Source organism: Anas acuta, chromosome 2, assembly GCF_963932015.1.
Source record: "Anas acuta chromosome 2, bAnaAcu1.1, whole genome shotgun sequence".
Classification (NCBI taxonomy): domain Eukaryota; kingdom Metazoa; phylum Chordata; class Aves; order Anseriformes; family Anatidae; genus Anas; species Anas acuta.
The window spans coordinates 149164988-149178906 of record NC_088980.1 but is presented as its reverse complement, the minus strand read 5'-3'; the positions used below and the strand labels follow the sequence as shown (position 1 = coordinate 149178906).

Sequence of the window (13919 nt, the reverse complement as noted above, 5' to 3'; positions counted from 1 at the left end):
AAAAAAAAGAGAGAGAGAGAGAATGTGTGTGGCTGTGGTATGTTATCCACTAGGAAAGCATACCAGGAACTGTGGAGATTCCTTGGCATTTTTGTTTCCTAAAAATAAAAATAAATTGTTTGGTCTCAAAGAACTGACTGTATTTCACATGTATTTTCACAAGAACAAATACATATATAAATTGTTCATTCAATACCAGGGTGAAATATATATGTACCATAAGTGAAAGTTTATGCCAGGGAACACTTTATCATTATAGCCTCTTAGGTCTGGTCCCTTATAAACTACTTTCTATCCCCAGTAACTCCATTATAACCCTCGCTTCTGTTTCTCCCTTCTTCCAAACCTTAATAACAGGAACCTCTCCAAGAGCCAGGCAACCAGATGGCTCCATAGTCACCTTAAGAGAACCACAGGTAGAACCACAGGAGAACCAAAGAGTAGACAAACTTATAAAGCCTTCTAAAGTATAAATTATCCACTTGAAAATGAGGTAATTAATAGAATCTTTTCAAAGAATTCATATTAAACATTTAAAACAACCCCACCTGATCCCTGTTATCCTTGTTAATCTACTAATCTAGAAATATATTGGTAGCTCCAAACATGTAAAACAGACTTAAACATCTTAAAAATAATAAACATTAGGTTTCTTTTACTTCCCTAACAGTATTTGATTCTCTGGTACCTATACCTGCAAATTAATTCCTCATTCTTTCAAGTGATTCCTCATATAAATTCATATCAATTCAGAAATTCTACTTTTTTATTTTTTTAGTTTTTCTGGTGTAGTCTCCTGACCTCAGAAGCAGAAAGAGAGGTTTTCTAATAAAGGTCAAACCTTGCGTAAAATCCATAATAAAAATATGAAAGCTGTCAGCCTGCTCCTGTTGAACCTGACTAGTCAATTACACAATATACTTAATGGTAACCTCAGTTATTAAGGTACTATTCATGGAAAAAATAAGAAACATATTTTAATTGCTGACAATTACTTTCTCTTCTCTATATTCCCATTCCAACTTGTTTTTTTCAATGTTCTTTTAGGAATTGTACTCTCAGTCTTATGATGCTGTTGGTGTGATGTTTGCTTCTATTCCTGGATTTGCTGACTTCTATTCCCAGACTGAGATGAATAACCAAGGAGTAGAATGTCTGCGCTTGCTGAATGAGATCATTGCAGACTTTGATGAGGTAATACTGGCGATTAGAGAAAATCTGGTAGTGCTTAGGTGATGAGTTCCCTAACACCAAATACTTCATCCTAAGTTATCAAATTTACTATTTTTCTTCCAGTAATTTTCTCTTTGTTCTTATTTTAACTCCAATTGCTATTACAATTGTCTATTTTGCTTTTTAATTTCAACTTGCCAAACTTTGGTCTGAATGACTAGTAAAACTGAAATCAATAGTTACTTGAATATAAAGGTATGCTGTTAAAACTAGTCTGCTCCAGCATACCTAGAAGTAGAACATGCCTTTATTCTGCAGAAGAAAGGGTGAGAAAATTTACAGCAGTTCTGGGAAATAATGATCTAAATAATGGTATTTATAAAGGTATTATTTTGAAGGCAATGAGTGAATGGACTCAATAAACATTAAAGGTTTTAAAAACAGTGTCAAGTTAAATGTGAAGCACACAGCTTTTAATCTATTGTTGGGTAAAGAATGAAAGGTGGTGGCATTGTTACTGATGTCACTTGTCTGGTCAAGTAAGTAATACATTGGTTAAGCTGCTTGCTTTGTTAAGGAATTCAGAGGTGGAGAGGAAAAGAAGTGTGGAAAGGACATAAAAAGAAAGTATTTATATAGGTATCCTGTCCTGTTCAAGAAGGTGAACAAGTGAGATTGGATCTATGTTCTGGACTGGAATATTCCATATGGGAAAGAGATTTACAGAGAAAATGGGAAAAACACATTCTTTTTAGAATTTTTCTGAGAAACATAAAATTGGCACTAACCTGGATTGCAGGAGATTGGGCATGTGTATAGCAAGTAATCTTTGAGGAACAGTAAAAAAATTCTAGCCTAGAATCTCATGTTCTGTTTATCTCTGTTTATCCAAAAAAATTTTTTTAATTCTTTTCTGTATTGTGGTAGAGTATCAAGTGGGGAAGTGAAGAGTGTCTTGTCAGGTTGATATTGACACATTCCAAGAAAGCAGAAGGAATGAGTTAATTCCTTCAAAATGATCTGGATCTAGATTTTACATCCCACATGAGTGATGTAACCATAGAACAATTTTCTTAAACAGAATAGGGAAAAGCTCTACTTAGGTAGTGCCTTGCAAAAATGAGAACAGCTTCTACTACTGTTTGTTTCTTTTTATTATTTTGACTCTCAACTCAAAAGGCTTTATCAGAATACAAATTATTAAATGTGAGTTTTTGAGAGATGACAAGAAGGGATACCAGGATTCTGTCTATAGATTAAGCATACAGATTATTTTTTTTTTCTTAATTAATATCTCAGTCTTACTTTAAGTACCGATCTCCCTTTGAGGAGCTAGTCTAAGGGGTTTTTTTGTTTGTTTTGTTTTGCTTTGCTTTGAACTACAGACATCTCCAAGGGCTTCAGAGGAAGCTACTGGAGAAAAAGATGAACACTAGGAGACTACATAGAGTGTTAGCTCATGAAAGCTGGATGAGGGTCAAATGTACCAAATTGTGAGACACAATGAAATTGAGGGTTAATTTGTACAGCTGAGCAAATACTAAAATTGCCAGCAGGAAATAGAAGAATTCACAGATGCATCCCTGTGCATTTCAGTAGAAAACTAACCTCCTCTCCTATGAGAAGATCTCTGTCACCTGTTAAACTCCTGATCTGCTTTCCTTATAGGTATAAATATCTCATTCTTATCTCTGAGATCTTGCACAGCTGTCAGCTTGCTTCATGATTAATAGTTTTGTTTTTCTTTCCAGATCTGATTAAAATGATTATGGCTCAAACTTAATGCAAAGCCTATTGCTATGAATTAATTTAAGATATCTTTTCATGCATGTTCATATAATCTTCACGGCAAAATTTCATTGCTGCTGAGGTGATTACTGAAGACAACATTTTCATCAAAAACCTTAATGTGATAGTGCATTCAGGTCCCCAACACCTGTTCTGTAATTAATAAAGGACCTAATTAGGGACTGCATTATGTCCCAGACACGTTTAGTTGAATAATAGATATGTTCTTCGTATGAGCAGTAAATGAAATTATGTGATCCCCTGCTGACAGCTAACCTATTTCCAGTGTAGTCATGCCATTAGTTTACTCTGTCTAAGCAGTCTGGAAGGTGACAGAACCACTGTGAAGAGAGCAATCCTAGACATGGAAATGGAACCAGAAGTCATTTCAAGTCCAGTGTTTCAGGGGCAGTAATGTTTCCACGTAACTATAGACTGACATTATATGATGTCATTGTGCCTTTCTTTTCATGATGTTTCTTGCCAAGATTGTCTGTCTCAACACAGGCCTGGAAACAAAATGCAGACGTGCAGCTTGAAAGCAGAGCAGATATATGAAAGAACATATGTCCTTCATGGATGAATATTGTTCCTCAGCTTCATGTGAATAACTCTGTAGGGACAGCTGGATGTACAATTCTTAGGACAGGAAGACATATGGGACTGGCAGGTCCCATACCACACCATCAGAAAACTCATACTATCCTAGAGAAATCTGTTGGATGTTTTACCAGGAAGCATGCTCTAAATATCACTAGATGTCTATGTTTAGACAAGTGAATTGAGTTCCTAATCTCAAATTAGATTCTACACTGTGAATCCCCACCTTACCTTTTACAGGTAACAGTAATAGGGATGTTGTATCCATAGTGCTAGGAATATATTTCTGAATGAAAGCAGTGGTAAAAATCCAAATTGACCTGGTCTGAAAAATGTGATAGGGTGGGTTATTTTCACTTCATTTTAGAGGCATTTATTTGTTACAATAAAACACAAAGCTTACTGTCCATATCTATTTTGTTTTGCACTTAGTGGAACTGTGTTAGGGAGTCAAAAACATTCAAACAAAAAGTAGTGAACAGTGGCCTTACAATGTGTGCCACCAGCAGCTGCGCAGGGTAGGAGTCCCCAGACAACTCAGGATGTGACTGACTCTTTCTTAGGGAGTCTGGGAAACATGGTCCAAAAGTCAGTATTGGGGAACAGGTGACTAAGTCTTCTCAAAGCACAGTCATTACTTAGGATTTTTTTTTCCCTGAAGGCCCACAAATTTGTTGATTTCTAACTTGTCCAGGTATCTAACTTGTTGATTGAGGCAGAATGGGAGATGTTTCAGGAGATATTGGGTTCTGGACTGACAAAAGGACACTTTTTTTTTTTTTTTTTTTTTTTTTTTTTGACACATAGCATCATTACATGGTACAGTTATTTCCTATTTTGTACCCAGGCCCAGAGGTGCTGAAAGGAATATTTCACACTTAAACAAACAGGAACATTACGAATCTGTTTTTATAATTACTCTTTTTTGTAATTTTTCATAAGTGTCTGAAGTCTTAAGACACATACAGGGCAAAACTCCCATTCTTAGAAATGTTGTTACCAAAAAATAATACCAGAACATTTCTCCTGATAATTCTGAGTCTTGACAGACTTTTTTTCTGTAAAGTAATAGTCTTTCTAGTCATTTAATCTATCATTTGTGTATCTTAGTGATGGTACAGTTGGGACTCGTTCTTTAATAAGAGCTTACTAGTTCATGGGTTCTTTTTCCCTCTTTCCCTCCTTTTTCCTTTATCCTGCAGTGATTTGCACAGTGTTTATAAAAACAGATTCTAATATACTATGTTGTCACAAACATGTTTTTTGGCAGCCTGCAGGATCCTGCTTTCAGACTTTGCTGATTACTTTACAGTTGTGTGGCATGTCCTGAAGCATTCCTTTTCTACTACTTTGTACATGTTCTACTGCAATCATATACCACAGGGTCTGACCTTAGCTGTACATGAGCTGAATGATTAAGCTTCAGTTTCTTTTCAGATACCAACCACATTGCAGTGATTGAAAATGTTTCCTGGACTATCTTGGTAAATTAGCAAGCCTACTTAAAGTCCTGTAACAAATAGCTGTTGCCTTAAGACTGAGTGGGAATACCTTTTCCCAATAACAAATTCCATCATCCTGTCATACTGTGAAGAAAGTAATGGGTAAATAAACCATTATTTGAAGAAGGAAAGATGTTGTTTAATAAACAAGATAAAGCAAGAAAAAAAAATAGAGATATATAAATAATAATGAATGAGAAGAAAGAAAATAAGTTTATTTATTTTAAATTTCCTGAGAGACAATAATTTTTTCCTCCTTAAAAATAGTCATTTTAGATATTCATCATGCATTTTATGTTACTGTGCTCTCTGCTGTTGTTTCCAGTGAGCATGTGAAATGAAAACATAGTCTGTTTTTAATCAAGACCATTTTCTCCCCTTGCCCACACACCTGGTGCTCTCAGGCTGCTCACAAAAGCATAGAAAAGAGAAACATTCTTTTTCTTTAAGAGAGCAGTTGGAAGAGCTGCCCATGTAGGAGGGAAATGCAGATAATGGGTTTTTCTGGCAGTTTAAAGAAAATGAGAAGCGGGTCAAGTTTTTGGACTTTCCTGACTTGGAAGGGAGCCATTAACCATATGGCTGTGTGTCCCCTGCGCGATGCTGTGCGGCCTCCCATTAGAGACAGATGGTGTTGTATCTGTACATGAACGGCAGCACTTCCAAGCCCCTAACACTGTGGCTGACGTATGCAGTGGTTACTTCAATCGCCAGGGATATTTCATGTTATGCCTTTGGTATGCTTTTCCCTTTGAATGAAATAATCCCTTTAGTTTTTAATTGACAGGAAACAAACCCACAAGATGGAAAAAGAATGCATGACGCTGTATAAAAGAAGGGGGAAAACTTCATTAATTTTTTGCCTCTCCAGATATTTTTTTATTATTATTATTATTATTTAAATTTAAAACCCAACTTTAGAACTGAAAGTTTCAAATTCATTGCCTGGTACCAGTGGTTTGGTTGTTGGCTTTTGTTTGTTTATTTGTTTGTTTTGGTGGTGGTGATGTTGTTTTCCAGGACTGCCTAACCATACTGATGCTTGAATTTATTAGATACTACATCGCATATCTTGGAGTTTCCTAGGGTCTTTTGGTGTTACCTTCAGTAATACACATATTTAAAGCCTGTGATGAGGTGACGTGTCCACTTTCCACATAAAGCTCTGCTGTCTTTGGTAGAGTTCACAACCTGAAATCTGCGTAGGTCTCTCAGGCTCTGATCCCAACTTAATGTGAAGTCTTTATTTAAGTCTTTATTACTGTGAAGATGGGCTTGAAGTAGGGACCAGATTTACATTCCCACTCTACCCAGTGCTTTAGTTGATAGACAATATTTATTCTTTCTCTTCTGGATTCTTAATCTGGCTAGTTTTTTTTTTGTTTGTTTGTTTGTTTTTAATTTGCTTTTTATCTATCTATTTATTTATTTATTTATTGTTACTACTCCTTCTTAGCATCAATACAGGTGTTTACTAATTCCTCCTGGTTCCATGATTATTATTTTTTTTATTATTTTTTTTTTTGTAGAAGAGGTAAATACATAACAAAAGTGCAGATGGAACAACCAATGGACATGCCGGCATCAGGCATGGTAGAAAACAGGGGGAAACATGCCATGCGTGAGGACTTGATCTCTCATAGAAATTCTTTGGAGGCATCTACCTTTATCCACTGACTATGTAACATGGTTAAATGGTTAATTGGTTGAATTCCCTTTAATTCTGGCCTCATCACCTGAAACGTTGCCATAAGAGCACTTAATTTAAGCAAACTGAATTCTTCCCAAAGAGATTTAGGAATACTTTAATGTGATTGCGTGTTCTTATATACAAGCACACATACACAGAGAGTTTGTCTTCATTACTTTTCTGTGATTATAACTCAGCAAATGTGGGATTCATCTGCATTTTTGTTAGGCTGGAATATGCATGTCTTGTATTATCCATTCCAAAATGTACCAAACAGCTTTACAGAGCACAGCAGGCTTTAGCTTGAATGCACTCTGTAAATAGATGATGTTGCAAAGAGCCACAGCTCAATGTGTCCCAGAATATGGAGCAAACTGTGTGCCATGACTGGAAGAAAGCATGAACACAAAGATTCATTCCCATATCTGTACAAGCATTTTGCAATAAAAATTACACATTCTTTGTTTGTTTTTGTTTGTTTGTTTGTTTTTGTTTGGTTTACATGTGTATTAGTTACTAGGTGAAGAGAGATTTCAAGATATTGAAAAAATTAAAACAATTGGCAGCACGTACATGGCCGTGTCAGGATTGTCACCTGAAAAACAGGTAAGAGAATAGTTTACTTTAAGAAGCAAAGCCTTTTGGTGTGATCCCACTATGCATATTAGAAAATATTAGAGTTATCTTTTTGATGTTCATAGAGCTGTGTATGCTAAAAGAAAATAGACATTTGGGGCTTCTGGCAGACAACAGTTGCACTTCTTGATGAATTGAAATGCCATCTTGTGCTCTGAACAAGAACCATATGGATTCTTTCTTCAAATTTGAGTTTATCAGAGAGAAAAAAAATCTCCTTTCAATCACACTGATGTGAATCTAGAGCAGGTCTATCTATATCTTCGGACATATTCTAAAGTTACCACTGTAACTCAGAGCAGAATCTGACTGGAAGTTTGAAATAATGTATGAAAAGAAAGGATCTGTTCACTAGCAGCATGCTTATGTAAGTGCAAGGCTTCATTTAAACATTTATTACAAGGACATAGCTGCATATTTTCAGACAGAATGATAATCTATACATCAAAATAAAGCTGACATGTCAGAGCATTATAAAACAAGAAGTCTGCACATTGCCCTCACCTACAGAGGTGCAAACCAACCTGTGCAAAAAAATTAGCCACAGAAGACACATACACTGTCATAGCCATGAACTTCAGATGAGCCAGATGAGAGAAATCCATTCATTGCTACATGCAATAATATGCCTGAAAATTGGGTCTCCAAAGGAATAAAATGAGTTTCTAAAATACATCCAGCAAGAAGTTGGCTGCTGTTGAAGTCTGTCTTGCTTGGCAACCGGTGCCTCCCCACGAGGAAGAACACCACAGAAGAGGGGTGTGCTGCCCCAGATCAACAGGAGAGTGGGAATCAGATCTGCCTACATTGATTTCAACTGCCAAGAAAACAGCAACCAGATTAGACTGAGCTTTATAAACTAGAAAATTTCCATTGTTTGTTTAGAATACATTATAAAACATGTGGAGTGTAACTAGCTGAGCATCTCCCACCTACAGAGTAACAAGTGATGCTGACAGCTAGAAATCCACAAAACTAGGCATGCATAAGGCTTTTTTTGTTTGTTTGTTCCAGTTTAAATTGCTTATGTGCAGAGATGAGCAAAGAACTGAACATCAGACACACAGCTCCTAATTCCTTAGGCTTGATGAGGGTAAAAATTCAAAGTGAGAAAATCTTCACTGCATTTCCAATGATTAACTCATCCTTTTTTAAACAATAAAAACCTAATGAAATTTGTATCTATATTTTAAATATACTTATCTACATACATATATGTATGTGACTGCATCAATATCTAAGAGGTGAGGGTTACTGAGGGAAGATGACATGCCCTGAACTGAATAAAGCTGAGGACATGGAAGGTAAACAGAAGAGGCGGAAGCTTGGGAGATTCTTATGATCTGGCTTAAATACTGAGGATGATCAAAATGTCAGAGGGCTGCACTGTGTGATCCAAGGTGGTGCTTGCAATGCTTCATTCCTATGGAATTTTTTTTAATGAAAGAATTACTCAGCTTCAGAATAGATGAGGTGACATCATAACATTATCAGGCCAATCTCAATCCTCTTTATACTTCTTTTCTCAGCATTAGATAGATTTCAATATGCATTGTTAATTCCCATTTTTGCTTTTTGGATTATTGGTAGGAAATGGATTTCTCTGGTACTTCATAGAATCATAGGAAGGTTTGGGTTGGAAGGGTCCTTAAAGATCACCCAGTTCCAACCCCTCTGTCCTGGGCAGGGACATCTCCTACCAGACCAGGCTGCCCAAAGCCCCATCCAGCCTGGTCGTGAACACCTCCAGGGGTGGGGCATCCACAGCTTCTCTGGGCAACCTGTTCCAGTGCCTCACCACCCTCTGAAAGAAGAATTTCTTTCTAACGTCCAATCTAAATATACACTTCTGGTTTAACATCATTCCTCTTTGTCTTACCACTATCTGTCCATATAAAAAAACATGTACTTCACAGTGAGCTTTCTTGTATCCAGGTTCACAAGTGTTGTAATATAAGTGGGAAGCATTAATTTAACTTTAATAATACCCTATCTGCCTTTGATCTAGCACATTTAGACTGTTCTTACAGATTCCAAATCTGTAAGATATTTTGCATTTGGTGGGGATGGGTGGGAGCTGTTCTACAGGCAAATGCAAAACATTTCTAATGTTGTTTTTAATGATTCCTCAGCAATGTGAAGACAAATGGGGGCATTTGTGTGCTCTGGCTGACTTCTCCATAGCTTTGAATGAAAGTATACAGGAGATCAACAAACATTCTTTTAACAACTTTGAGCTTCGCATTGGTAAGCATAGTACAAGCGTGAAAATTAAAATGTGGTTTAAATTAAAAAGGGGAACAGTAGCTTACCCTAAACTCTGTGCACAGTTTTTGTGCACAAAGCCTTTTGGCTTTGCACAAAATCTTAATTTCAGTTCTAACCTGATCTGTCCCCGTGGCAGCATCTCTAAACTGCTGTTAGGGGTAAACTGTTATGCTGGATGAAATCAATAGGGTGGGATGACCTGAACGTATGCAACATAGCAGAAGCAAATCAGATGACTATTTATGCTGACTGGATCACTGGCAAAAACCAACTCCACTCAGAAGAAACATGTCCTTTACAGACAATCTTAACATTAGAAAAGCTGAAGTGTATTCATTAATCACAGCATGGAGGGTGGCGTCATCACTGTTTGTGCTAACTCAGTCTTTGGAGACCATGTCTATAAACAATTTATACATATGTATGTATTTGCGTATATAGTCTTTTAATAAAATCTAAAAATGTAAGATCTTTTTCCCAAAGTTGCCTTTCATTACCAGAAAACTTATTCTTAAAACTCCATTTTAGGGGGAAAAAAAAAACAAAACTCACTTTTATATTATTTCTTGCAAAATTTATGCAGCAATATCATAAGATATAGTCTTCCAATAACTTCATAGGAATACTTCAGTATTTTCACTTCATGAAGCATACTTGTAAGGGATGTCATTTCTGGATTGCATAGCACTGACAGGGTTGCCTTCAACAAGTGCAGGGCCAGAAAGATCTTTCTACTACTTAAGAATAATTTTGCAGGAATTTTGGCAATAGTACATGGAATACAGATGACATGTAAGTACTGTAGTTCCACTGTGATGGACGCCCTGTCAAATAGTTCTGAGGATATAACTTTTGTTCTCTACTTTTCCTGAACTTTTTTTCTTACTTTCTTTTTATATGCACCTTTTCTTAAACTTAGAGATAAGCATATGTGAACCAGCTTTCATATAGTACTGAAGGGCAAATATGGTTTTTGGTCATTTTCATCTGACTGGATGTTCTTTTTCTCCCTCTCTCTCTTTTTTGTAATAGGGATTAGCCATGGCTCTGTCGTAGCAGGAGTTATCGGTGCTAAGAAACCGCAATATGATATCTGGGGCAAAACGGTTAATTTAGCAAGTCGAATGGACAGCACAGGAGTTAGTGACAGAATACAAGTGCCTGAAGAAACGTATCTGATCCTGAAGGACCGAGGATTTGCCTTCGACTACCGAGGAGAGATTTATGTCAAAGGTATCAGTGAACAGGAAGGAAAAATCAAAACATATTTTCTTCTAGGAAGAGTTCAACCAAATCCTTTAATCTTACAACCAAGAAAACTGACTGGACAGTATTCATTAGCAGCTGTTGTATTAGGACTTGTACAGTCTCTTAACAGGCAAAAACAGAAGCAAATCCTTAATGAGAACAATAATTCTGGAATCATAAAGGGACATTATAACCGGAGGACTTTGCTCACTCCCGGTGGATCTGAGGCAGCAGCCCAGGCAGAGGGGGCTGACAAAACTGAATTGCCATAATCAACATTTTGTTTGTGTTCTTTTTTTTTTTTTTTTTGTATTTCTTTTATATATAAAAATAAATATACAAATAAAAAAGGTTTAATTTTTTTTAGAATAAGCGTGATTATTTTCTGGTGTGACATTTTTATGAGATTCCAGTTCATCCATTTTTACAAATGCTGCCAGTATCTCTCTCCATTTACTATTATTCACCTCTGAATGTCCAGCCACAGGAGCTGTAGGCCTCTGCTCAGCTGTGCTGGTTACCCACAAAAAAAAGGTCAAGAATAAATGCCTGACTTTGGGGGATTTAAAACATAAATTATATAGGCAGTGAATCTTGGGAAAATAGCATGCTTGCCTTGTGGAAGCAAAGGCAAAAGGAGATTGAGTAGGTTCTTCTCACTTTTAGTTGTCTTCAAGTAGAGTGATATCCATCCAAATTAGTTGTCTGGTCTCCATAACAACCACTGAAAAGCTAGTCAATACAGCCTATAGATTGATGTATGCTACCTGCCCAGATGTGAGGCTGTGGGACATAGAAGAGAGAGATTTTACCCCAGACCCACTGACTCCATTGACTGGCTGTGGGTTGTTGACAGAGATTGAAGTGTCTTGCCCACAAGGCTGCACTGCAGGCAGTATTGCATGTCGTTACCCACCTGAGCTCTAGCACCCACTGCAGGAAGTCAAGGCTCTCCTGTGGGCATTGTGCTATATCTATCAGTACCATCTGAAGGGTTCAAATGTACTAAGATATCTTGAATGACACAAGACACAAATGGACTTGTCTGGAGTCTACAGTTAAATCTATTGTCCAGTCAAAGAATTAACCAAATTCCCCTGTTTCACTTTCCTGAGCTTAGCTCTTAACCCCATTTCCAGTCTGAATTTTTAGCAAAAGAAGGTTTCTCTCAAGCCGTAAAACAACCATGTGCTGAAGTACAACAGGAGACAAAGCTCACTGATGAACGTCCACTCAGATACCTCAGAAGGAGGAGAAAAGCTGTGAATGAGGTTACCCCAAATGATTTGTGTGCCAGAACAGAGACAGTCCTGCTGGGATGCCAAAATGGCACATCTAAGTGCTACAAACCCTGCATTAAAACAAGTACAGGGTGACTTTGTTTTAGGATAGCTTATCAGCTTTCCCCTGGAAAAAAGTAAATATATAGCACAGGTACCTATATGCATCAGTGCTATGATTCATACTGATCAGTAAAGCGCACAAATGAACCTCTCATCAAATCTGTGTGCTCAAAGGAGCTGGGCTTGTCTCAGTAAATATTATCTTTAAAATAAATCACAGATGGGAGCAGCAGAACCTGCAATCACACAGCAATCCCCAGACGAGACCCCAGACAGCCAATACAGTGCAACATATGGATTCTTGGTAAATACAGGCTTTGCTTTTTTACAGGCTGTTACACAGTCCTTAATGAAAACTGGGATATCTCAGGTGTGTCACCACTGGATTGGGCACATTTTTATAAAAGTGACCATTTTGGCTAAAAAATATCGATGCCTACATTATGGTTTGCTAACAAAAGAGGCATCAAAGCACAAAAATGATTAATTGTAGTATGACAAAAATAATGCTTTTCATTGTAAAACAACATAAAGAATAGGTATGCTGGGCAAAATTTGATCAGCTGAATGCAGCCTTCAGAAACCAAAAATAACAAAAAAGGCCAAATAAATTCCAGAGAAAACCATATCACTGAAGGATGGGTATGATCACAGATATCAGAGAGCTGTCAGAAATGTTATACAAAGTGGTGAGGCTGCTCTCATTTCAAGTTGATTAATGATTTTAAGCCCTACAAATATCAGCTCTTTACACCATGTAGTAGCACTGTAAAGAAGAGCCCCTCAACCACCCAGGACAGTGTTGGTGCTGTAGGAGGAAGACAAGACATGGCTTATATCTGAAGCAGCTAAACTAATTTCACATTTAAAGTGGTATTTGAAGCCCTAGAGAGGGAAGTTTTGGCTGGTTTAAACAGCTCATAAAACAGCTGTCCTCTCCTCAGCTTATCTCTCTGCTGGATGTGGGTTCATTCCTCCTGGTTTTCTAGACCTTTAATTCTTGATAAACACATATCCCAGCTGAACCAGTTTTCTAATTCTCACTACTGCTACCAGCCTCTGTAATGACAATTAGCAGTGAGTGGAAAGTGTTATCTAAACAGGTTGGGAGACTGGAGACTGAGGGCACCTTCACTGTGTCTTAGCACAGGCCTATATCTCCTACTTCTTATCCTAGACACGGATGGCTTTCTGTGTTATCCCTCTCAAAATCCCCATTAGCATAACTATATTCCCAAGCAAAATTGTCTGCTAAAGAAGTCTGAGCCTGTGTTGACCAGATAAAGAATGTGGCAAATCAGCTCATTACCATGAATAATTCTTTAGTGAGGAATTTCACCTGTGTCTGCTGTAGGTAAATCCCTGCTTTGGTCTATTTGTCTATATGAGGCAGCTATTTGTCACCCCAGCAATTACACTGCCTGTTCCTTTTCCAAGTGCAATGACCTTAAAGGCTCAGCAGTGTTATTCCCCGTTGTAGCATTTGTTTTCAGAGGAACAGTAGCTACTATTTATGCACTGTCTTCTAGTTTTACTCCATGACTTCATGGTATCATGAGTGCATTCAGCTTTCCCTCACAACACTATCTTCAGGGATTCTTGTTCATACAGAACAGAATTGTTCATACAAGAAAGATCTGTAAAGCCAAAACACCTGGTTAATATCCTTTG

The 13919-nt window shown here is 37.3% G+C and overlaps 1 protein-coding gene across 2 annotated transcripts in view; it reads left to right on the top strand.

Moving 5' to 3' along the window:
* ADCY8 (adenylate cyclase 8) overlaps window positions 1-11250 on the top strand; it is a 122942-nt gene extending 111692 nt beyond the window's left edge. For both annotated transcript variants that reach the window (XM_068672665.1, XM_068672663.1), the window contains 4 exons: window positions 1048-1194; window positions 7267-7359; window positions 9522-9636; window positions 10690-11250. In XM_068672665.1, the coding sequence (XP_068528766.1) occupies window positions 1048-1194; window positions 7267-7359; window positions 9522-9636; window positions 10690-11177 (843 nt within the window). In that variant the 3' untranslated portion in view covers window positions 11178-11250. The remainder of the gene's footprint in view (window positions 1-1047; window positions 1195-7266; window positions 7360-9521; window positions 9637-10689) is intronic.
* The last annotated feature ends 2669 nt before the right edge of the window (window positions 11251-13919 follow it).